At 33.5% G+C, this 26757-nt stretch overlaps 1 protein-coding gene across 1 annotated transcript in view; it reads left to right on the top strand.

Annotated features, from left to right (window-relative positions):
- The window catches only part of EDIL3 (EGF like repeats and discoidin domains 3), a 501725-nt gene that overhangs the window by 195953 nt on the left and 279015 nt on the right, over positions 1 to 26757 (top strand). Inside the window, exon 3 of the mRNA XM_049766060.1 lies at positions 2910 to 2939. Coding sequence (XP_049622017.1) covers positions 2910 to 2939 — 30 coding nt within the window. The remainder of the gene's footprint in view (positions 1 to 2909; positions 2940 to 26757) is intronic.

Below are 26757 nucleotides of genomic sequence, written 5' to 3'. Positions count from 1 at the left end.
CCTGGCTTGGGGGACCATATGGGACGCCGGGGGATCGAACCACGGTCCGTCCTAGGCTAGCACAGGCAAGGCAGGCACCTTACCTCCAGCGCCACCGCCAGGCCCGCAAAGCTATAACTTTTCCTCTTACTACCAATTTTGCCATATTCTAAAAATTCTAAAAATTTGTGTCTTCATTCTCATTTGTGTCCAGGAATCTTTTGATTTTCTATTTGATTTTATTTCTGACTCACTGGTTGTTCAGCAGTGAGCTTTTAACTTTCCAGGTGTTAGTGTGTCTGTTTGTAGTTCACTTCTAATTTTAGGTATTATGATCTAAATAGTTAGTTTGCACAATTTTTATCTTCTTGATTTTATAGAGGTTGTTTCATGGGCAGCATGTACTCTTTCCTAGAGATAATGCATGTGCACTGGAGAAAAATGTGTATCCAGTTTTTTGGGAGGATGGAGAGACCTATATATATCTACTAGTCCACTTTCTTCTATTATTACTTTTAAACTAGTATATTCTTGTTAGGTTTCATCCTGGTTAAACTATCAAGGGGTGACAGGGATGTGTTGAGGTCCCTGCAATTACTATTAATGTCTTCATTCAGATTTGTCAACAATTGTTTTAAATATTTTGCTGTTTCCTCATTGTGTATATGTTTTAGAGTATGATTTCTTTCTGTTGTACCTATTCCTTTATTACTACAAAATATCCATCTTTGTCCTGTATTACTTTTTTAAATATAAAATTTGTGTCATTTGATATTATGGCCACTCCTGTTTTTTAATGGAGTTGTTTGCTTGGATGAATGTCCTCCATACATTGAGTTTGAGTCTTTTTTTTTTATGACTATTCAGATGTGTTTCTTGTAGGCAGCAAAATGTTTGATTCAACTTTTTGATCCATTTTGCCACTCAGTGTCTCTTAACTGGTGTATTTAGTCCATTGATGTTGAGAGAGATAATTGTCATGGGATGTAATGTCATCTTTGTGTAGGACTTTGGTGTGTCTGCTGGTCTGTCTTGTCTTAAAGTAGATCTTTCAGTTTTTCTTTTAAGGTTTTATAAAGTTTCTGAGCTGGGTTTGTCCATAAAGGTATGTATGCTTCAGTAAACCTAAAAGTGAATCTGACTGGGTTAAGTATTTTAGGCGAAGCATTCATTTCATTGAGTTCTGTCACTATGTAACACTGCTGTCTTCAGACTTTGAGAGTCTCTTGTGAAAGATCTGCTGTTCAACCTAATGATGCTCTGTTTAAAGTTATTTCCCTTTTTGATCATGTTGCTTTCAGTATTTTATCTCTATCTGTGGACTCATCATTGTGACTAAGATGTGTCTTAGGGTGCTTTTCTTTGGTTCTCTTTTAGCTGGTACTTTTTGGGCATTTAGGATTTGGTTGCATGCACTCTTTATCTCTGGAAGTTTCTCTGTAATGATGTCCTTGACTATTGATTCTTCATGGGGATTTTCTTCCTTGGTATCTAAGACTTCAATGATTCTCAAGTTGTTTCTGTTGAGTTTATCAAAGACATCTATTTCATCTGTTCACATATTTTGAGGATTTTTTTTAATTGCATGATTATTTGTTTTAAGGCTCTTTTCCGATCTCTTCTGTTGTATGGAGTTGTTATGCATCCCATCTTCCAGCTCGCTGATCCAGTCCTCAGCTGCTGTTAATCAGTGGGAAAGGCTTTCAAGTGAGGTTTTCTTTTTGCCTATCAAATGTTTCAGTTCAAATTTTTCAGTTTTGAGTTTTCTCATTTCTGTGTTCAGATCCTCTTGATTCTTATTTGTGCTTCATTCAGCTCAATATATGCTTTCTTTGAGTTCTTTGAACATTCCCAATATTTCTTCTCTAAACCCCTTATCTGAGAGGCTAAATAAGTGATTGTACTTTTTAGGTCTTCAGAGATGCCATCTTTATTCTCTATGCATGGTGTTGGCCTGAATTGTTTCCCATTGTCACACATTAGTGTGATGTTTTCTGCATGTTGTGCTGGGATCTTTGACTAGGAGATATGTGCAATGATGGAGTAAAGTGGAGTGTCATGTTAATTTTATCAGATTTTATATTGGTTCATCCCAATATCCCCATTTTTGGTTATAATTTCTTCTTAATACAACATCAAAACATTATGTTATATTTTCGCCACACCAGCTAATGCTCAGGATTTATTCCTGGCTCTGTGTTCAGGAATTAAACTTAATAGTGTTCAGGTACCTTTTATGTGTCAGTGATCAAAGCCAAATCTTAATAGTATTCAAGGACTCTTGTATGCCAGAAATCAAATCCAATCATCTATGTTCTTGATGTCTCTTCTTCCTCAAAGATTGTATCATCAAAAAAAACTCCACTATTATATAACATATTTTAAAATGTTTTACAGTAAATACAGTCATTATACTCAAACCAAATAATATAACATAATTCTTATTTACAAACAAATTAAGATCAGTAAATTAAATAGTCTTTCAAATACATATTTTTAAAATGAAGAATATATTTATTTAATTAATTATAAATACCTATTGATAATCTGGGACTAAAACAATATGGTGGGTAAGGTGCTTCTTTGCATGAAGCTGACCTGGGTTTAATTTCCAGAATTCCATATAGTTTTCTTAGTTTCACAAGGTGTTTCCTGAGTGTAAAATTATATATATAAATACGGAGCACTGGTAGGTTTGGCCTATAAAATAAATTTTTTAAAATGCTACGATATAATTGTGAATTTTATTGAATAAACAATTGTAGATATAGCATGTGCCACAGTTTGGAATATAAATTATACCTATGTTTATTAGCAGTCTAAATATCTTTCTTTTTTTCTCTCCCTATTATCTCCCTCCTTTTTTCTCTCCTATTTCCTACCCATATTCTTCACACCTGTCCCCACTATACCTCAATCTATTATTATAGCATCTGATGAAGAAGAGCCAACTTCAGCAGGTAAAAATTATTTCTATTTAATTTTCTTAAATGTACATTTTTGTAAGTAATTCTTAAGATTTTATCAGTAAAATATTGTTTCATTTATGTTTGTTCTTGGTTCCATTATGCTTTACCATAATACATGAAATTGGTTAAATATTTTTTGAATAAAATAGTAGATATCAAATTATCTCACTCTCATGGACTTTAAAGAAGGAAATTAAGAGAACAGGAAAAAAAACCCTCAAAAAACCAAATTAATGGATTTTTAACCTGATAATTAAATTGAGATTACCAAAGAGTGTGGAGCAGTGGGCTTATACAGTGAAATTTGATGGAGGAAAATTAGTATTTTGGTTGTGATATGCTAACATATATTTATAGAGAAGGTGTTAAACTTGATTCCTAAAATTATAGTCTTGTAAAGAAAAATTAAGGCAATTTAAAAAACATAAAAGAACTTAAAATTATCACAAATAAAAGTATAACAAAACAAAAAATTAAGAGCAAAGAATGAAAATAATATGAAATTTGAGGTAAGTGTTAAGAAATATGGAGTTGAAAAATGAAAATACAGGACATATAAAATGAAAAATATTCAAATATAGGAAAATAATGCTTTTACAAATAAATTTCTCCATGATAGAGTACTGCATTTTCAAATATGTAAACACATTTAAACATAATATTCATTTAATTATTTTAATTATTATTTAACTTGCAGTATTATGAATCTAATAGGTATTACACATTATTTATTTAAATGATAAAATTTATGATGTTGGTATGAATGCTTTATATTTTATTATAGATTACTTATTTTTCACATTAATTAAATAATTTTACATTAGATTAGAACATTATAGTCGTTTTAGAAATGGGACTAGAAAAATAGTACAGCAAGAAAAGTGAGTGCTTGGCTCATACATGGTCAATCCTGGCTCAATAACTGGCACCTGAACATCATCAGGAGAGATCCCTGGGAACAATGCCAAAAGATAGCCACGAGCACAACTTATCATTGCTCAAACATACACACACTGTTTCAGGAATACATCATTGAAAATAAATGAGGCTGGAGTGTTGGAGCAAGCAGTAGGGTGTTTGCTCTGCACATTCTAACCTAGGAAGGACCGTAGTTTGATCCCCTGGCGTCCTATATATGGTCCCCAGGCCAGGAGCAATTTCTGAGTCCATAACCCATTTCTGAGCATCACTGGGTTTGGCCCCAAAACAAAACAAAACAAAACAAAACAAAAACAAAGAAAATCAACATATATTATATTAAATTTGTGGCTAAAAAGTTCATCTCAACATTAATTTGTCTACTTTTACTGACCGTACCTCTATTGTTCCCTCTAGTTGCCCTGAAATATTCTTCTAATTCAAAAGTTCTTTTGTCATTGTTTTGTTTGGTCCAGATATCAATTCATTTTCTCTAAATATCAGATAAGGAAACAATCTTTATTTTTTCTTTTGCCTCTTGCACTAATCTTGATACCATGTTAGCTCAACTACATTTAAAAGGATAAATAGATTTTTTTTTTTTGGTTTTTGGGCCACACCCGGCGGTGCTCAGGGGTTACTCTTGGCTGTCTACTCAGAAATAGCTCCTGGCAGGAACAGGGGACCATATGGGACACCGGGATTCAAACCAACCACCTTTGGTCCTGGATAGGCTGCTTGCGAGGCAAACGCCGCTGTGCTATCTCTCTGGACCCAAAAGGATAAATAGATTTTCATATTTTGTATATAAACAGATGTTGTAATTTGGGATTATACCACTCATTAATTATATATTAGTTGATATACATGTTTGTTTATACATGTTATCTTGTATTGTATTGCAGTAAGCCTGGAGATGCTTCTAGTGCTTCAAATTAGAAATAGAAATTTATTTTAAAAGAATGAATTTTACAACTCAGTAATGTGATGCTGATACCCAAAATTTAACTTTCTCATCAAACTATTTGTCGGTTAATAAGTACATGTTCAGACTAAGTACTGTGAATAATGTAAATATCAGGAAAGGCAATTTTTTTCCATACAAAGTTACAGCATCAGGAAAAAAAGAAATGAGATGTAGGAATTAGAAGTTGGTCTGAAGAGAAATGATGGAACCTAAGCTTTAACTTCCTTCTCAGGCTGCTAGTAAAAGAAGAAAAACAGTTCGGACTGTGAAACAAAAGCAGGAAATAGTCAGTTATATTCATGGTCCAATTGGGTTTGGTACTCTCCATTTCCATCACTTTGTGATTAGTAGATGAGCATTTTTACACCTGTGTAAAGAAGACATATTAAGTGAAATAAGTCAAAGAAGTACAAATAAATACTGACTTCACTTATCTGTGGAATACAGAAAAACAAATGGGGGAGAGAGCTAGACAACACAAAGCAATGCAAACCTTTTGACTTGTATTAAAATACTCAAGTTCCTAATGATTAGGAAAAGTTTTGCAGGGGATAAAGATGTAAACTGTATTTACGTACCATCAGTGAAGGAGCTCCAATCTTGCACAATTACTTTGGTCGTGGTAGGGTACAGTGACTATCAAAACCATAAATGCTAGCACTACTAGAAACATGTTACCTAAACTATAATATATAAAATAAATTAGACTTGATTTTATGGGAGAGGAATAATCTAGCTCAGTTATGATTATTTCAGATACAAGGTAATTTCTTATTTTCAACTTAATGAATTTCGACTAACTCAAGACATCTTTTTTTCTCCTTCCTCCAAAATCAGGAAGGGATATAGTAATTTAGGAGTATAAAAGAGGCAAAAATCTGTGGGAGAAAAAAACAATATAGACTTTATAATTTTTTAAATAATAAATCACTGTTATTGGAATCAAAGAAAAAGTAAACTTTGTGCCGTTTGTTCTAATGCTATCATTAGATATGTTAAGTATAGTAACAACTCTGTTATTCTCTTTTTATTAAATTTTATTTTATTGAAACCATTGTGATCTACAGAATTCTTCACGGTTGAATTTCAAATATACAATGAATCAGGGCTATTTCCACCAACAGTATTAACCTCCCTCCACTGATGGACCCAGAGTCATATATCATCTCTCTTTGCCCCTTTACCTGCCAGTATAACAGGCCCATTTAAGTTTAGATTATTAAAGTTTAAGTCCCTTGATTCTATTGTCATTGACTTTGGCTTGTAAATTTAGTTTGTCCTTGTTTTTTTCCACACAAATACATCTGAAACCATTTGGCCCCTGGCCCCCAGCCTTTCCTTATTTGTTTTCTTCTTAGTTTTATAGAAAAATGCAGAACTATGTGGTAAAATAATCTATATCCCAAAGTTCTATGATAAAAGCAGGATTCCCTATTTAAAAAATAAGAAATAAGGGGCCAGTAATATAGCACAGCAGTAGGGCATTTGCCTTGCACATGGCCAACTCAGGACAGATGGTGGTTTGATTTCCGGCATTCCATATGGTCCCCTGAGCCTGCTGGAAGTGATTTTAGAGCACAGAGCAGGAGGAAGCCCTGGACATAGCCAGGTGTGACCCAAACCCCTCAAAACAACAAACAAACAAACAAAAAGAAACAACAAAAAAGATAAAAAAGAAAAAGAAAATAAAAAGGGGTGTGTATGACAGGGTTTTTTTTTTTTCCTTTTTTTACATAGTCACAGCAAAAGATGGAGAAAATCGTGTTCTGTAGCCTATTCAGAGAATAATCTAATCACGTAACTCAATAGCATACTGGTTTATTATTTACCAGTCTAGTTTTTAACTTCTTTTATACTAACATGAGGATTCATGTTTATAAAATTGTTAATGGTTTGAATTAAAGTTTTTATCTAAGAGCATCAATAATTTTATTCCATCTTATTTCTTTGCCACTATACCACACAACTCATTTTCTTTTTAGGATTTCTGCTTCTTAAGATTTTGTTGGTAAATGCAACTGAACAGTTTTCTCCAAATATTTATTTTAATTACAGTAATATGACATCATCAAGAATAAATAGATTTAAGATAATTTTGGTTTCAGATATAATCAGATATTTTTGTTGTAAATTTAGCAGGTATTTAAAATAGAATAAACATACTCTTCAATATTTTAGCTACATTTCACATACTGAATATATTAACATTGAGAAAACTTATCATTTTGTTAAGCAGGCACTCCGTTCATATAAAAGCTGCCAATAAGAGCATACATTTTCTTTTAATACAGTATAAACATATTATAATGTACTTGTATGAAAACATTTGACAAAGTTTGAATCAGAGCAGTTGTATAGGAAATTAGTCACTTGCCTTCCAGGTGGCCCACCCAGATTCAGTTCCCAGAAACTCATGTGTTCCCCTGGAGTGATCCCTGAGTGCAAGGGGTAAGTCCTGAGTATAGTTGGACACAACCTCCCCCCAAAAATCCAATTACAAAGTATTAGGGAACTTATAAATAATTGGTTTCATGAGAGGCCTGAGTGCTAGTATAGTGGTAGGGCATTTGCCTTTCACACTGCTGACCCAGGATGGATGCATGTTTGAACTCCAGCACTCCATAATGTCCCCCAAAGCCTGGAGCAATTTCTGAGCTCAGAGCCAGAAGTAAACCCTGAGCACAGTCAGCTGTGTCCCCCCCCCCAAAAAAAAAGAAAAAGTTGGTTTCATGGAGAAGATGAATGGTTATAGAAATAAATTGTGATTTACTTGTTGGTATATATTGCATCAATTTTTCAACCATTATTTTACATAATTAAATACTTGCTATTGATTTTATTTCTTTAACACTAACATTTATTGAAGTAGATTTTGTTTTAAAGGTTTATTTTGTAACATAGTTATTTAATATAAGATTGTTTATTTCTCATCTCCCCATCAAGAGAATATGTAGCATAATATTTCCATATATATATAGTTATTTCCTTATTTTTATTAAATTAACAATTAAATATGATCTTTTGTTTGGTCTATATTTGTAGCTGATGGCAACTTTTAAACATCTTTATCAAATATAGTTTTCAGAGTAACAGAATAGTTGAACTAACCTCTTAAAATACCTTTCACTTTTATTGGTCAAGTAATTAAAATTCTTTTAAGAAGTGATTTGCTATTGCTCAAAGTTGAATAACAAAACAAATAATAAAATAAGCAGTGATGGGTTTGTATACCCAATAGTCACAAGCTCATGATTACTGCTTTTTAATGTATAAATTATTGACTTAAATCACCCTTATTTTATTTATTTTTTGATTTATTTGAACACCATGGTTTACAAAGTTGGTTATAATATAGTTGTTTCTGGTATTCAATGTTCCAAAATCAATATTAGTACTGGTGTGACATTCCCTTCACAATTGTCACCAGTTCTCCACTCATCCTCAAACCTGCCTTCCTGGCAAGCATAAAACAATTCATTTACATTGCTTGTTTCAATTATGTGGTAAATGAATTACTGGGGAAATTTTTTCAGTTAAGATTTTTGATAATTGTTATATATCACAAAGAGGTCATTAATTCCTTCTCTGAAGTTTTTCTAAGCTGTTTGTAGCTAGTTTAGCATTCTATATTGTTTTGTTTTGTTTTGTTTTTTGAGCTTCGGTGACATTTATGCTACTTTCCCATCTAATTTGCTTTATTCCTACTAGTTGTCATCAGTGAGGAATTTGCAGGTATTGTACATCTATATATGTGGTTCAAAACTCCCAGGTCTGTGGAGGTGGGCCAAACGTGTACATGGCAGCAGCTGTGGGATGTGGGTGTAGCTTTTTATGAGGATGTGAGAATAGGTCGTTTCCCAATCAGAGAAGACGCCAGAGTTTTTAGTCCCCAAACCAATGTAAGTTTCTGGAGTTTCTTTTGGTTTGGTGTCTACACAGATTGCGAAGCAGTGAAGTTGGGCCTTTGGTGTGGTGGCGTTTTTTGTGTGTGGTTGCAGCTGTCCAAGCTTCAGTAAAGTGAGGACTTAGTCTGCTCCCATTTCCAATGGCACCCCAGAGTTTTCAGCCTGGAGAACAGTGTGCCCATGAATTTAAGCAACTTTTCTTGCATCTCTTTTAAAGTAGTATGAGTCAGAGGAGGTGGCTGTTGTTGTGTCATGTGACTGATAGAACTTCTGGATGTATGGATCAGAGGCCATTGGAGGAAGGCTGTCTGCCCCCATTCCCAGAAGACCATCCACATGATAATTTTTTAAATTTAATTTTTTGTTTAAGTAACTTTGGTTTGCAAAAGTGTAAATGTTGGTCTGTGCTAGGAGTATTGTTACCATACCACACTCGTAAAAATCTCAATATCTTGCCCACTGGATACCTCCTACACTTGATCTTAGCTGAAAGGCTGAAAAGCAATGCATAGGATACTTCCTGTCTACCCACTCTACCTCTTGGTTATTTTCAGTTCTTTGATCAGGGTTTAAGGGTTTGTTCTAATTGGACATGGTCTATTTTTTTCTTTTGTTTCCCTATCTAACACATAAAAATGACTTCATTTGTATTTGTCCTCTCCACCTGGTTTCTGCTATTTCACTTAACAAAATGTCCTCTATTTCTAATCTTATTAAAACAAATGGAAAGGCTTCATGTAGGCTTTATCGAATAGAAATTCTAATATATAATTTTCTCTTTTATGAGTTATTTTTAACATTTAAATGATATAATTTTTTCATCAAATTGATATTGAGTTTTAGTCAAAGGGAGTATAGGTATAATGTAAAGTTACCTCAACACGCTGTATCTCAGGTGAAAAGTCTGAATCAGGGTCGCACAAGAAATAATCCAGACCAGGTTGAGGGTGAAACATGTGTAGTCTGGCAGTCTTTACCTAGAAGGAGCCTGCTGCCTTCCAGAACTACTGCTTTTATTGAGTTCAGAGAACACCCCTGGGTGGGGCAGTAAACCCACCCAGATTTACAAGTAAGACAATCTTTGCTTTGGGTGAAACCAAGTTGTAAACAAACAGATACAAAGAAACCAAGGATAAACTTTGTTTTAGGTAAAATAAGGTATAACCCAACAATATAATATTACCAAATCATAATGATATCAGCCAGAATGTAATATAGGGGAGATATTAGATCTGATATATATGCAGTGGTTAAAATGAATCAAAACTACAACTAATGTTACTTTTAATATCACCTTAAAAATCAGATTGAATTTTCTGATCACCTTTTCTTTTTACTCTTGTCTACAGGACCTTTCAAACTGCTCAATTGCCCTATTAACATTTTTATATAAAAGAAAGAAACAGATTTTCAATTTATATAGCAAATGGGTACTTTATGGTTAATTGAATAGCAAAAATTATAGTTGAAATAGAATTTTCAGGTGCCAGAGTAGTAGCACAAGTGGTAAGGTGCTTGCCTTGCACACGCTAACCTAGGAGGGACCGTGATTGATCCCCAGCACCCCACATGGTCCCCCAAGCCAGGAGTGATTTCTGAGCACATGGTCAGAAGTAACCATTGATTGTCACTGTCTGTGGTACCCCCCCAAAAAAAATCAAATAGAGTTTACAAATAAACAGGTAAAGTATTTTTTAATTTGGGGTTTTATTTGTTTGTTTGTTTATTTGATTTTTGGCCAAACTTGGCAGTTTTCAGGACTTGCACCTGGTGAGGCATTGGACCTATATGCTGTAATGGTAATTATGCAAGGCTTTAACCCATGATATTATGATATATAATTTAACCCATGATTATGATATTATTATATATATGATATATTATGATATTATTATAAATTTTTATCAAATTAATATAACACCAAAATATAAAACACTATATTTTAATAAATGTAATATTTTTATTTATTTAGTGTAAAACTGTAGTTACCATCTCATTTTATTTGCAAGTGATTATACTTACTACATATTTTCTAATGAAATTATTCTGATTTCTGTGATGTATATCACAGATATGAATATAGTAGCTTGGAACAGAAGCACAGCAGAAAGGCATTTGCCTGGCACAAGGCTAGCCCTGGATGGGTAGGATTGATTCCCATATGGTCCCCTGAGCCTGCCAAGTGCGATTTCTGAGTGCCGAGCCAAAGTCAGGAGTAACACCTGAGCACCGCTAGATATGACCCAATGCCCCCCCCCAAAGAATATAATGGCTTGACACACAAGTACAAGATATATCACTTTTAACTTTTAATTCATTTGACTATTAACTTTTAATACTTTTCTTCTAAGCCATTGATATTTTTAACTTTTAAGTAATTGATTTCATCACTAGAAAATTAATCCTGAGAATACGAAAAATGTATATTTATAAATAAAATATTAACAGCAGGTCAGATACAGAGGGGGCCACATATTCTAGCCGCCCTGGGGGTGAGGGAAGAGAAAATGGGAGGTAGGACAAAAATGGAGGTGTAGGGAGGACAATTTGGTGATGGGAATCCCCCCTGATTTTATGTAAATATGTACCTAAAATAATACTGTCAACAATATGTAAGCCACTATGATCAAAATAAAAATTATATTAAAAGAAAAAATATTAACAGCAATAGTAAATATCAAAATTTAGAGTTATATTTACAAATGCATACCTACATGCATACATTTATTATTTATAGGCTATACATGCAATATGTAGTATATAACACCATGTATAATATGCATATATATGTATGTAGAGCTAAAATGTGCTCTAATCAGCAATTCTCAGGAATTATTACTGGCTCTGTGATTGAGTGACCACTACATTGCTGGAGAACATACATGGATTCAAACAAGGCTCAGTCAGATGGAAGTCCAGTGTTTTAACTCTTCTGCTATATCTTTGGCCCACAATATATGCTGTAAAATACAGCTTTTGATCTTACAAAAGAATTAATTACTTCTATTCACAGTGAAGTTTTATTTCTCTTAACTTTGTTTCAATTTTAATTTAATTTCTTTCTTCTTTCCCACTTTGTTAAGTTTAATTCTGCCTGGCCTAACACACAATTATTCTAAAACACATGCATTTTTGAAAAGGAATGATATCTTATCACATAATTCTCTAATGAGCAAGATTTGCTTTAGTATTTTGATCTTGGCTCTTTATTTCCTTGGGGTTTGAAATAAATCTTCATATCCTCATTTTTGTTCACTTTACATTGGTTCCATTATTTCTCCTCTTTATACAGAAATCTACATTATTTCTCTGGTGCCGGGAGCACATTAACTAATTATTCTATCAAGTAATTTCTTGTTCCTAAATATCTGTTCAGCAGGTTTGAATATTAAAACATAACATACAAAACCTCAAAAGATTATATAGTGTAAAGGTCAGTCATCCATGAAATGTGCAAGCATTATTATTTCACAAATTTAGCGTTGTTTTTTATTAGTAAAAATTTCAAGTAGTGCTTATTTTCCAATAAAAGTATGTTAGTAATAGGTTTTTTACATTGATGCCAAACTGAGAAAAATAATTTTAATTATCTTGTAAGTATAGTTTTTTCATATTTTTACTTAGATAAATTGTATTATAATAAAATACTACATTAGAAAATTGGGCAATTATGTACTTCACTAATTTTATTTTTAGGGTAAATTCATAATGTAATAAAATGTACATAAGAAGGAAGAAATAGAAGGGGCCTGATTGATAGCACAAAGTAGGGCTGGATTCAGGTTTGATTCCTGGCAACCTATATGGTCCCCTGAGCCTGCCAGGTGTGATTTCTGAGTGCAGAATAAGGAGCCTGAGTGCCGCTTGGTGTGGCCCCCAAACCAAAAACAACAACAAAAATAAAATCAGGGAAATACAATATGTTTGTATATCCTTTATTATATATCATTTTATAATAGGCCATCTTTCCACAAAAAGCTAACACTGTATTAGAAAAACTTAATTAATAAGATCTTATTATGAACTAATATACTAATTAACTAAAATATTATATGCATTTTAGCATTACCTTATCTTTTCTATCACAAAGCAAGCATCCTTAAACTAGTAATGTGCTGTGTTAGAAAAATTTTTTTTGTTATAACAGAGAAGTGAACAGATTGAGAACTGTACTTGAGAAACTTGCCTTGTCTTTTCAGTTAATAGTAGCATTTCTTAGCTTTCTTAGTATGGCCCATATTCTAATCTCTGCCTCTATATTGGCATAGACTTTACTTCTTGTATTTGTTGCTCTTCTATATTTTACAAAAACAATTTTTATTGGATTTCATACCCACTCCAGCAAATAAGAGTTATATCTTCTCCATATCTATAATCAAGTAGTACCTATAAAGACACATTTTCCTCTTAAATACAATAACATACATAAACCAGAGAAGTAATACTGCAGGGTACAGCATTTGCCTTGCATGTTTTATACCGGCTTTGATACCCAAAGAATGTGTTCCTTCAGCACTGCCAGGAATAAGTCCTTAGCACTATCAGGTGTGTTCCCAAAACAAATAAACCAAACACATTTAGAGTTCTTAGAGATTTGGCTCTGTAAGTATTATTTGGTGAGTCTTGATACTAAGTCTTTAACATCATTTTAAGTAAATGTGAGAATTTACACACTAAATTAGGCTATCATTCTTTGGATGTTTTACATAATTTACATAAATGAGTATGTTAATACACAGCAGAATTTTTACAAATATGGGTGATATGGTTATCCTTATATTTCTCATCTTAAATTCTGCTACCTCCCTAATCCAAGTGACTGCCTTCTTACTCCTTAATTTACTGTGCAACAACCTCCTACTTGGTCTTGCTTGGCATCTAGTAGATTTTTTAGAGACCAAGAGAATTTTCTTGCAATACTATTGAATCATATTATTCAGTTACAAGAAGCCCCTCAAGTGTCTCTCATCCAGTTGATTGAAAATGGATTTGATTTATCCTTCATAATTTTGTCCCAACTATATTTTCTTTTTATTGATAGTCTGTCCTTCCTGTCCCATAAAAAATAAACAAATAAATATAATTAGGTTTTTACTCATTCCTCACTTATGCAGAGTTTTGTACACAGATATAGTTAATGTCTGATAGTACTTCTGTACAACTATTTCTTTATATCTTACTTGTATTGATTTGAAGATCCTTTTACAGAGACCTACTCTTTGTACATAAAAGATTTATGCCTTTACCTTTTTAAGTCCCTGGCCTTGTTTAGCTGTATAGTGTTAGAATTTATCTGAAAATTCTGCAAAGAATCTAGTTTACTTGTTAAACTTAGTATAAACTTCTCTAGGGTTGTAGCTTTTCTGTATGTTTTATTCACAGTTAAAATCTAAGCTACTTGAACAATTGTACCATACATGTAGATGCTTTATTAGTGAGTTTTGTCTAACTAAATTAATGGTTATTTTAAGATATATGTATTTTATGCTGACTATAAGGCAGTGTTTATGCAAGAAAATGCCCATTTTCTCCTTGTATATTGATATAAAAAGAGTAGAATGTGAAAAGTGATAGTCATGTTTCTCAATTTAATAAGCAAAAGGACACTACAAATAATTGAATAAGAATATTAAAGATACTGTAAAATTATTTAAATCATTTGGCAAAGAGAATAACTGTTACATTTAACAGTCCTTTTTTGCAGGAGATTAAAATATGTTTTGTTTAGTAAAACATTTGTCATCATGGTGCCCTAACAAAGTCTATAGTTTAGTCATTAGTATGCAACTCTTTAGCCATTGTTTGAAATTCTTTCTATAATAATTGTTCTTACTATCACATTGTTATTAATAATAATTCATGAATCATATATCAGTCATTTTTAAGTGATGTATTCTGATCATTAAACAGATGTATATCAAATGTATTTGTTCGTTTGATCTGCTTATAACATACTCCTGGTTCAGTGTTCACAGATCTCCCCTAGTTGTCCTGGGAGACCATCTGAGGTAGTGGAGATAGAACCTGTGTAAAGGCTTACCAATGGACTTACCTTACCCATCATGAATCTATCTCTTCATCCCTAATAGAAGATTTATAAAACTGAGTAATGTACTTATAATTGCAATGAAATATGGAGTCAGAGAGATCAAGGTGATGAGCACAGTCCATGAATGCAGAAGACCTGGATATTTTTCACCACATAGTCCCCTGAACATTATCAGAAGACCCATCTTAGATTATAACCTGGAATATTCCTTGTGCTATGATAGTTTTGTCTCAAACACCCCCCATAAATACAATTAAAAATAAATGTTTATGAGTATGGAGTCCTTGGAGGAAATATTTTGGGAAATATTTACTCAAAAAATTTCTTCATCTGTTAGAATTCACCATGGTTCAGCAATACATTCCAGATCTATTGAGCAAATATTCTTACATTTTAGAATGATTTTTATTGAATATTCAATTTAAGGAATATGTAATGATATTGTTTATACTCTTAAAGAAGTAAACAATCCAGTTCTAAAAAGTAAAAGAAAAATAGAATCCACTGTACATAGGCAATGTTTTGGATATGACAATATTTTATATATACTTCAAAAATGGTTATGTCAGTATTTTATATAATACTCCAGAAAACAATATGCTGCATAAAATTGAGATTATTTGACATTATTTTCTTTTACTACTAAGCATTTAAAAATGTGTTGAGGACAGAAAAATAATACATGGTTTTAGGTGCTTACCTAGCATGTAGTCCATTCCAGTTTGATGCCTGATACTGTCTGGTCTCCAAGGACTGCCACGAGCATGCTCTGAGTACAGAGTCAGGAGTAGTCTCCAGCACCATGGGCTGTTATACAAACCCTCACCATGATCCCCAAAATAAATAAAATTCATTGAAAATATCTGCTTAATATTTCTCATAAATACTAAATTAATGCTCTCTCAAACTTTGTGAATCTGAGAGCCAGAAAACAAATCAAATGAATAATTTCCAGATATTAAAAAATGACATAAATATTCTGTATTTTCACCTACTTAAAAGCATTACATATTTTATATTTACTTATATATCACCTGATAAGATCATCAAACTTATATGACCATGATTATTCAAGCCATGAAAGACATTGATTCAATATATATAGAAATCAATCAATGTAACATCCTATTATATAAGACAGACAATAGTCACATTGTAATAATAGTTATAGAAAAAATATTTGACAACATTCAGCCTTCATCTTTGATAAAAGCCATCAGTGAAATGGAGATAAAAGGAATTTATATCAGCATAACAAAGACCATAAAATATAAACTTAGTAGTCATTGGTCAGAAGCTGAAAGCTTTTTTGTTAAATTCAATAACAAGTCAAGTGTGTCTAGTTGAGTACAGTAAAATGAGTGATAAATTACAGCTTAAATACATAAAGATCTGTCACATTTTTATATTAAAATATACTTTTCTATACATAACAGAAGTTATGAAAACAATTCAGTTTGCAATTCCAGTGAAAGGTGAAATTTTGCATGGTATGAGACTTGACCTCAACATCAGGAGAAATCAAATTAAAAATAAACTCTTGGGGCTAGATTAAATCAAAATACTGTCATATATTAAAATAAGTAAATAAATAAAACAAAAATTTATAGTGATAAAGGACAGTTTACTGAATGATAAGAAATATTTAAACTTCATATATCTTATATGGACTTCAAAATGTTGGTATATTAAGAATTCATGGGGCCGGGAAGGTGGTGCTAGAGGTAAGGTGTCTGCCTTGCAAGCGCTACCGTAGGACGGACCACGGTTCGATCCCCCGGCATCCCATATGGTCCCCCCTAGCCAGGGGCGATTTCTGAGTGCATAGCCAGGAGTAACCAGTGAGTGTCAAACGGGTGTGGCCCAAAAACCAAAAAAAAAAAAAAATCATGAGCTGGAGTGGTGGCACAGTAATAGGGCATTTGCCTTGCATGCAGCTGACCTAGGACAGACTGCAGTTTGATCTCTGGGTGTCCCATATGGTCCCCAAACCAGGCATGATTTCTGAGTGCATAGCCAGGAGTAACCAGTGAGTGTCAAACGGGTGTGGCCCAAAAACCAAAAAAAAAAAAAAATCATGGGCTGGAGTGGTGGCACAGTAATAGGGCATTTGCCTTGCATGCAGACTGCAGTTTGATCTCTGGGTGTCCCATATGGTCCCCAAACCAGGAATGATTTCTGAGTGCGTAGCCAGGAGTAACCCCTGTGCATCACCAGTGTGGCCCAAATACCAAAAAAATAAAAAGAAAAATAATTCATCCATGTTAATAACAACAAAACCAACTCTATCAAAAAATAGAAGAAAATTTGAGTTAACATTTTACCAAAGAGAATATACAAAATATAAAAGCCAATAAATATATAAAAAATTTTATCCTGGCTGATCATTGAGGAAATGTAAATATAGATCAGTACTACACACTTTTTAGAATGAGTTTCATTTAAAAAGCAATAACAACAAATTCGTTAAAAGTGTGTAGGGAAAAGGAATTCTTATGCTGTTTTAGGAATATAAATTAAAACAATCATTTTGTAAAATGATGTGGAGCTTCCTTAATATGTATAAGAAGTTTAAAGAAGCTTAAAGAAGCAACCCATGAGTCAACAACTGCACTTTCTGAACAATAAAATACATTATGACAAAAATTGTAGCATATCAATATGTATTGCAGCATTATTTATAATACCTAAAATATGGAAGCAACCAAAGTGACAATCATTTCATGATTGAATAAGGACATTTCTCATTTATACAATGTCATATTATTCAGATATAAAATATGTAATTTTGCTAGTCACAGGAAATAAGTATAAGGAACTTTAGAGAATTAACTAAGTAAAATATATCAGAATGAAAAAGAAAACTATTGAAGAGACAAAACAAACTAGAAAGGCAAAGCAGTTTTCGTTAAAAAGAGCTGAGGTTATCTAAGGAAGCGATAGGGGAAGAAGATAAGGTTGAAGGGAGAAAAAAAGTAATGTATGAAATGTGCCTTTTATATGCATCTCAAGAAATTGCAATTATATTTTTTAAATGTTATGGATTAGAAATTGGACTAAAATGGAAATTTTCTGTCCATTTAGATAATAATATTTTATAGTTTCATTTTTTTTTTATTTAAACACCTTGATTACGTACATGATTGTGTTTGGGTTTCAGTCATGTAAAGAACACCACCCATCACCAGTGCAACATTCCCATCACCAATGTCCCAAGTCTCCCTCCTCCCCACCCGACCCCCGCCTGTACTCTAAACAGGCTCTCCATTTCCCTCATACATTCTCATTATTAGGACAGTTCAAAATGTAGTTATTTCTCTAACTAAACTCATCACTCTTTGTGGTGAGCTTCCTGAGGTGAGCTGGAACTTCCAGCTCTTTTCTCTTTTGTGTCTGAAAATTATTATTACAAGAATGTCTTTCATTTTTCTTAAAACCCATAGATGAGTGAGACCATTCTGCGTTTCTCTCTCTCTCTCTCTCTCTCTCTCTCTCTCTCTCTCTCTCTCTCTCTCTCTCTCTCTCTCTCTCTCACTTATTTCACTCAGCATAATAGATTCCGTGTACATCCATGTATAGGAAAATTTCATGACTTCATCTCTCCTGACAGCTGCATAATATTCCATTGTGTATATGTACTACAGTTTCTTTAGCCATTCGTCTGTTGAAGGGCATCTTGGTGGTTTCCAGAGTCTTGCTAGCACAGCGGCGTTTGCCTTGCAAGCGGCCGATCCAGGACCAAAGGTGGTTGGTTCGAATCCCGGTGTCCCATATGGTCCCCCGTGCCTGCCAAGAGCTATTTCTGAGCAGACAGCCAGGAGTAACCCCTGAGCAACGCCAGGTGTGGTCCAAAAACAAAAACAAAAACAAACAAACAAAAAATTCTATGTGAACATCATATAGTTTTATTTAATAGTTATTCTTTTTTAAAATTTTACTTTATTGAAACCATTGTGATCTTCAAATTTCTTTATTGATGAAATTCAGATATACAGTGGGTCAGGGACATTTCCAACACCAATGGTTACTTCCCTCCACCAATGAACCCAAAGTGCATCCTGTTTCACCACCCTTTGTCCCCTAGCCTGTTCAGTTTAACAGGCCCATTTGAGTTTAGATTGTTAAAGGTTAGGTCTCTTGATTCTATTGTCCTAGATTTTGGTCTGAATATTTAGGTTTGGCTTTATCTTTTCTCCACCAATATATCTCAGATCATTTGGCCCCTGGTCACCAGCCTTATTTTTTTTTCCTTTCTTCTTAGTTTTATAGAAAAATGCAGAAATAAGTGGTAAAATAAAATAATCAGTGTCCTAAGGTTCTATAAAAATGGTGGGAGCCCCTATTTGAAAGATAAGAAAAAAAGAAAGAAAAGAAAAAGGTGGTGTGTGGCAGGGTTTTTTGTTTGTTGGATTCGCATCTGCACAATAAGTATGGGGGAAAAGGACAGGAAAAACCTTTGACTAAAAACAGAGAGACACTACGCATGAAGCATCCTGCCATAAGACTAACTACAGGATTCAGGCATACTACTTCAATCTACTCTGAAGTCCGTATAATTCCAGTAAAATTTCTCAATCACAGTTGTCTCACTCAGGTTTCAGTAGTTAGTTATACTGGTTTTTGCAGAGATCCTATGTCAAAGTCAGGGTGTCAAGAAACTGTTCTGGTTTCATCTCACCGTTAGGTGGCAATGCAGGAAACCATGCTCTGAAATCTATTTGTTACTGTTTTCAATGTCATATGAATGTCGTATGAATCCACTCTGGAACAAATCAGTGCCAGAGCAGCATTAGAGCTTTCCCCAGCAGAAGTCCGACTTCTAGTGCTGGTGCAGAAAATTGTGCCAGTTTCAAAAATGGCATCAAGATTTTGGGGTGAACGGCCTATGTCTAGTAAACTAAAGCCTAAGTCAAGCCACTATGACAAATGTTCAGAGTGAAATATAAAATGTATAAGTTCCTATCCCTTTTAGATAAGAACTTCTTTCTATACATAAGATTCCCCCATTTTAATGTGCCTATGAAAAAAGGAAGAAGCCACATGATAATACTGGTGCATATAGGGGTAAAAATAACAAGCCAATCATGCAATTTGCAGCAACATGGATGGAACTAAAAGATATTATCTTAAATTAGGTAAAACAGATGAAGAAGGATAACTACCTAATGATATCACTTATATGTTATATTTAGAATAATTTCACAAAGCAACAAAATGGTCCAAATGGTAGTTGTCTTGAACCTTTAGCCCAAAAGCAAGAAGAGAAGGAACTGAATGGAATGAGAGACAACAAAAACTTTGACTCTCCTCTACATCTTGATTTATATTCCAAGGTGTTTTTTTATAAAAAAACAACCACAGTCTTGTGATTAACTTTTGTGTATTCCTTTGTTACTCTGGTAGCTATATAGGAAAATACTCTAAAGTCAAAATGTCTTCAGGACTGAAAGTCCCTCTAGAGCTATAGAAAAGAATTCTGCCTTGTTTTGTCTAGTTAATGATTGAATTTCTTGACTTCTATGGTAGCAGCTCTGTCACACTCATCTCTGCTGTTTCTTTGTGTCTTTTGTCTGTGGCCCTTATTTTCTGTATTTGTCATTGGATTTTTGTAGCCATCCTACTTCATGTGGTTCTATAAAAGTTGCCAGGTGTAAGACATGAGCACTGCTAGATATGGTCTCAAGATAAACAGAACAAACACTTAACTCAGAGATTTGGTTGTACGCATATCATTTGGAAGGCTACTATTCAATTTTTACATCAATTAAATTAAGTGTGATTAACTTTGAATGTGTGTACTGTGAATGAGGCTCTCATTCTTTAGATCTGACATTTTTACATAAATGAGAATGTACAACCAAATATTACAAGAATGTAGGATATATTTATTCTTATACTGTTGAAACTTGTCTTAAATATGGTTAAGTGGTCTGAATGATATGGCAAATTCATAATTAGTTCAATGAAAGTATGCAAATAACATTGTCAAACAATAATTTGACAAATCCTCAGTTAATACCCTTCAGTAAAGATGAATCTAGCATAAATGTCAGGGAAAAGACTAAATTTTGACAAGTAAATTTTAAGTTAAAATTTTTAGCAATTTTTTTACATTTATGTTGAAGATACATCAAGAGAAAGAATAGATACAATAAATATTATTTTTCATGTCATTTTTTGGATATATCTGGTTTTATATGGTAATCTGGTCATAATCTGGTGTTTGGTCATATCTGGGTGTTCTGGTTCTATGCTTAGAAATCTGATAAATTTTAGAGATTTATCATTCTTGGTTAGTCACAGATGTTATATGTAGTGAGCAGTAAAATGGAGCTGAATTTGCTGCATGCAAGAGAAGTACCTTCACTTTGTGCTATCTCTCATCTTATATATGCTTTTTAACTGTGAGAAGAACATCTAAAGTTCTCCTCAAATATTTTACATACTATTATTATTGTTTGATCCTTTACATATTCTTCTTTACTACTGGATTCTTATAAGTTGTTAAAATAAGAAAAAGAATTCCTATATTATGGAGAACTAAATTCACTTTATTCTGTATCATTAGCTTATAAGAATATATATGTATATAACATAACACTGAACTTTTCCTATTTTTATTCTAATGTTATCATTTGTTGTTTAGTATAGGGTGCCTGAGATAGTACATCTGGTAGGATACTTGCCTTGCATGAACCAATTGGTATTCCATCCCTGTTCCCAATATGTGCCCTGAACACATTAGAGAGTGATTTCTTAGCACAGAGCTATGAATAAAGCCTTGGAACCCAACCCCCAACTCCATTAAAGCTGTCCAATATGACTGAACTATTTGATATAGAAAAATCAATATTAATTGTGATAACCATAATTATGTACAGTCATTTGTCTTTGTTCATTTTAGTGAGTTGGAAATTTACTGAATTGTTACTTTTTTTTTGTTTTGGGGCCACACCCAGCAGCTCTCAAGGGTGACTCCTGACTGACTCTGTGCTCAAAAATTGCTCCTGGCTGGCATGGGGGACTATATGGGATGCCGGGATTTGAACCACCATCTGTCCTGGGTTGACCACTTGCAAAGCAAATGCCCTACATTGTGCTATCTCTTTAGCCCCACTGGATTATTACTTTTAAATTATTTTTACATCTTTATTTGTGTTAATTTTATTACATAACTCTTGGTAAGTCAATGTTTTTACATCAAAAGAATATCTTTTCATGGAGAAGGCAATAAAAGTTGAATTAGAATGTTTTGTCATAGGTCTTAGCTTCCTTCTACAGTTAACAACAGCCACTTGTCTCACTGTGAAGTGAAAATGACTCCTGGGAAATAATCATGCTTATAAACTTGAGGGATAGAGTATAAAATACCAGTAGATTTCTGTGAAAAATATGTCAAGAAAAAATTTTAACGGAATTTCTTCCACTCTATTTACTAGTGAACAGAATACTCAATAAATACATGTATTTCTGTTGTTGAGTGTTATAACACTGCCAACTTCTTAACCTCGTGATTGATAGGAGTTGAAAATAGCCTTAGTGTTTGCCATATATCATTAATGACTCTAGTTCTTCAAGTGGACACAACTTCTTTATAAGATTTTAAATATTATTGCTATTGCACACTTCATATTCCCTCTGTGAAAGATACATTCTTTTTATATGACATATTGAATTTTTATGTTTTTCTTGTGCTTTGTCAGATTATGGCCCAGGTTTCTTTTTCTTTTTGTTTATTTAATGCTTTTAGTTGTTAGTAAAGACTTAGAAACTATTCAAAATTATTCATAGATAAAAGTGGAGACTAGATTGATATGAACATAAACTTATATATAAAGTAGTAGTTTTCTAATTATAATGGCAACTCAGAAAAAACGTTATCCGTAAAAAGTCAGAATTGGCCCAGAGCAATAGTACAACAGATAAGACATTTGTCTTGCATGTTCTCCATCATCTCATATGATCTCCTAAGCACTGCCAGGAATGACCCCCTTGTGCAGCACCAGGAGTAACTCCTGAACACTGCTGGATGTTGCCAAAAAACAAACACAAAGTCAGAACTTACGTTGAGGCTAAACTTGGTTCTATGCAGGGCTATTCTTAGCTCTGTGTTCAAGTACCACTTTTGATGGGTCTCAGGGTACTGTGTACGAAATGTGACTGTGATTGTGTACATGCAAAGGTACCTTATCTGTACTATCTCTCCATTCCCATAAAATTAACAATTTTAAGGTATTTTTTGTTCGTTATTATTATGGTGATGCTTTGTAACCATGCAGTAACAAAATTTGAATCTAGATCTCTCATATTCAAAGAATGTACTCAAGTCCTTTAAAACGTGTTTGGGCCAATTTTTGGTTAACTTTTGACATTTTCTCTTGGGCCAATTAATTTATTATATATATATATATATATATATATATACACATTAAAATAGAAATACTTTTCAGAAATATTTTGCAATTAATTCAAAGAAGAGCAAAAGACTGAATGCCAGAGCAGTTAAAAGAAGCCTGATAAATTTCTGAATTAATTGCAAACCCCCCCCAAAGAAAGCAAAAAGATTTTGTATGCAGACCTTGAGATGGATGGTAATTGGATAATGATCAACATCTCAACACCGGATCTTAAGTGCAGTTCATGAACTTCTAAGATAGAATTAAAAAAAAAAGGTAGAGAACTTTTTTTATTGGTTGAACAAAATCATGGAGATTAATTATAAAAAAAATACTTTTTTTGGGGGGGGGACCTTGGGAAGTGAGGATGGGACAAGTCCCCACCCTGTGGAAGCCACATCAGCTCTATCCATCACTAGCAACCACCACTTTGCCAATATCCCAGCTCTACCACACAACCACAGAATTCTACAAAGATGCCAACAAGATCAAAACTCCGGGTATGCCATTTTAGGGACTGACATCTTCAATAATTTTTGAGAGTGAGAGTGGGCACCCACCCCCTGGTCCTTTCTCATACTTCCAGAAGCCCTGGCAGCTGAAACAAAGCCCTGCAAAAACTGCAATATCAGCTAAAGAGCTTGGAATTTCTGCACTGTGATACACTGTTGCACAAAAACTCCAAATGTTTTCAATACAGTCATCCCAATAAAAACACTCCATTTTAGAGTGCATTCAACATGCATTCAAAGGAAATTAATCTTCCAAAAAAACCCACAAATAACATAAAAACTCAATTAGCAACATATCACTTAGCAAACCTTCTGATAACAATTTAATAACCTCATTGTGATATTTATTAATATTCACATTTTTTTGGTTTTTGGGCCACACCCAGCGGTACTCAGGGGTTACTCCTGGCTGTCTGCTCAGAAATAGCTCCTGGCTGGCATGGGGGACCATATGGGATGCCAGGATTCGAACCAACCACCTTTGGTCCTGTATCAGCTGCTTGCAAGGCAAACACCGCTGTGCTATCTCTCTGGGCCCAGTATTCACAATTTTTAATATTGCTTTATAAAATCTTTTTTTTTTTTTGCTTTATAAAATCTTTATTTAAGAGCCATGATTACAAACATGATTATAGTTGGGTTTCAGTCATAAACAGAACACCCCTCTTCACCAGTGCATTCCCTCCTCTACTACGCCCCATCCCTCCTTCTTAAACCCTGCCTGTATTCTAGACAGGCATTCTACTTCTCTCACTCATTAAGACTGTCTTGATAGTTGTCATTTTCCTTAAAAAGAAATTTTAAGTCCAAGTACTCTCAGAGTAGATGATGTTCAAAATTTCATTTCAACATTGGCTGTTACTAAGATATTCTTGACCCTACATGAACATAATCCATATGGCTATAGATATGATACAGACTTGCACATGATTAATCTTGTTTTAATATCTTGTATATAATCCTCAGAGCCATGAAATCATAAAAATAATCCACTAGCAAAGATAAAAGGTCTTAGTTTGTGTGTACAAAACATTGAGGGTGGCTGATACCTGTCCTTTGAAACTAATGAATGCAGACAATAAGTGGAAATGTCTGTTAAATGAACATGTAAATAAGTATTCTTGTCTAAGAGTTCAGTGTTTACAAACATTGTTAATTATGTCTAAGGAATTTACAAAAGCATGTCATATATTTTCAAAAAGGAGAATCTCAATATTTGAACTTTTCATGTGAATTTTCTTTTTTATGAACTATATAATATAATAAATATGTTTTGTTGCTATGTGAAAAGAATTTTTTTAGAGAAAATCTAATAGTTTTTATAAGTAAAGAATATTGTGCTATATAAATATATAATTGTGATAAACAGTTGTTTTGTATTTGTTTCTGTTTTAGGGCCATACTCAGCAGTGCTCAGTTTATGTAGGCTCTTCACTGAGAGTTTATTCCTGGTGGTGCTCACAGGACCATTTGGGGTACTAGGGAATGAACCAATTGAACCAGTCAGTTGTGTGCAAAGCAAGTGCCTTGCCTGCTATCTCAACAGCCATGACTACCGTTCTAAAAATTGCTTCTTTTGGATACTGCAGTGAATTTTCCAATATGTTATAGATTTTTAAAATAGTCACTCACCTATGTGACCTTTCAATTTAATTATTAGATACATTCTAATTTAGGATTTTCCTCAAGATAACTTTGAATATTCATCCAATTCAGAGTTCCCAAGCATCTAATTAAGCATTATAATCCACTCAGTACATGTACTGTTGGCACACCAAAGTCAGCAGTGAGATTCAAATTCCTTTTGAGAGAAATTTGTGGAATTAATTTACCTCTATGATTTAGGCCTCTTCAGAGGTTCATTTAACATATGTTTCGTCATCTTTAATAGAGAATTTTTATCTGAAAAATAAAATATATTCTTTGGGCCAAAGCAATGATGCAAGCAGTAAGGAGTCTGCCTTGCCCACACTAGCCTAGGACGAACCGCAGTTCCATCCCTGGCATTCCATATGGTCCCCCAAGCCAGGAGCGATTTCTGAGCACATAGCCAGGAGTAACCCCTGAGTGTCATTGGGTATGGCCAAAAAATATATTTCTATTGGTAATTCTATTTATTTAATTTTCTAGATTTTGAATTAGGTAAACATGAAGCCTTAGTCATAAACACTCCATTTTTGAGATGTTTTCAGGATAATACTCTACAGAATATAAATATATTAAAAAATGCCTTCATCTTTTGTGTTCTACAAGTTAACCATGTAGGGAAAAAATTCAATAACTTAAAGCTTGTGAATCTAGTTACTTGCTGTGGAGCATTCAACATGCATAATGGCTCATTAAGTTGACACTTTCTGCTTGGATCTTCATGCCTTAGTGCCCTGGTACTCTCTTTTGGTTTTGAAAGTATCTTTTCCTATATAGGATACTTCTGTTTCCTTTTTATACATATTGAATATAGAATTTGCTTTATTCTTTACACTATTCTTTGTGATCATTCTCAAATATGTGTTAGTTGCCTTATGGGTATTAATTTCCTGTCTTTCTTAGTTCTTGGCATTCCAATATCTCAGGAAATGGTGAAATTTTAATAATTATTAGAGATGCAATATCTAAGTCATAGGGGAATGACCAGCTAATATTATATGCGAGAAGGCAGCTTTCTCTTCTCTCCCTTTCTCTGGAGACCTGGCTTTCCTCCTAAAGATCATATTGATTTTTCAGACTTAACTAGATCTATCTAATGACCTATATGAGAAAGGGGTACTCATTCTTTGTTCTAATATATTTTCTCTCTATGGAATTACTAAAATCATAGAAAGGCATAAAACATCACATTTTGAACTCTATTCTCTTTCCAAAACTACTTCTTACTATCATCTGGTTTATACCTTGCATAACTATTAAGCCCACTCTCTACTATGTAATCTCAGTACTAATACATATATTTGGGTAAACATTGTTTAGTTCATCTGTGTTTATAAGTGTTATGTAGTGAACATATCTGGCTCCATTTTCTGTTTTTCTGCTGTAGGTTGTTATGTCTTGATTATGCCGCAGGA

This window comes from Suncus etruscus, chromosome 2, assembly GCF_024139225.1.
Source record: "Suncus etruscus isolate mSunEtr1 chromosome 2, mSunEtr1.pri.cur, whole genome shotgun sequence".
Lineage (NCBI taxonomy): Eukaryota > Metazoa > Chordata > Mammalia > Eulipotyphla > Soricidae > Suncus > Suncus etruscus.
Note: the sequence above shows the minus strand (reverse complement) of the source record. Positions and strands in the feature narration are given on the sequence as shown.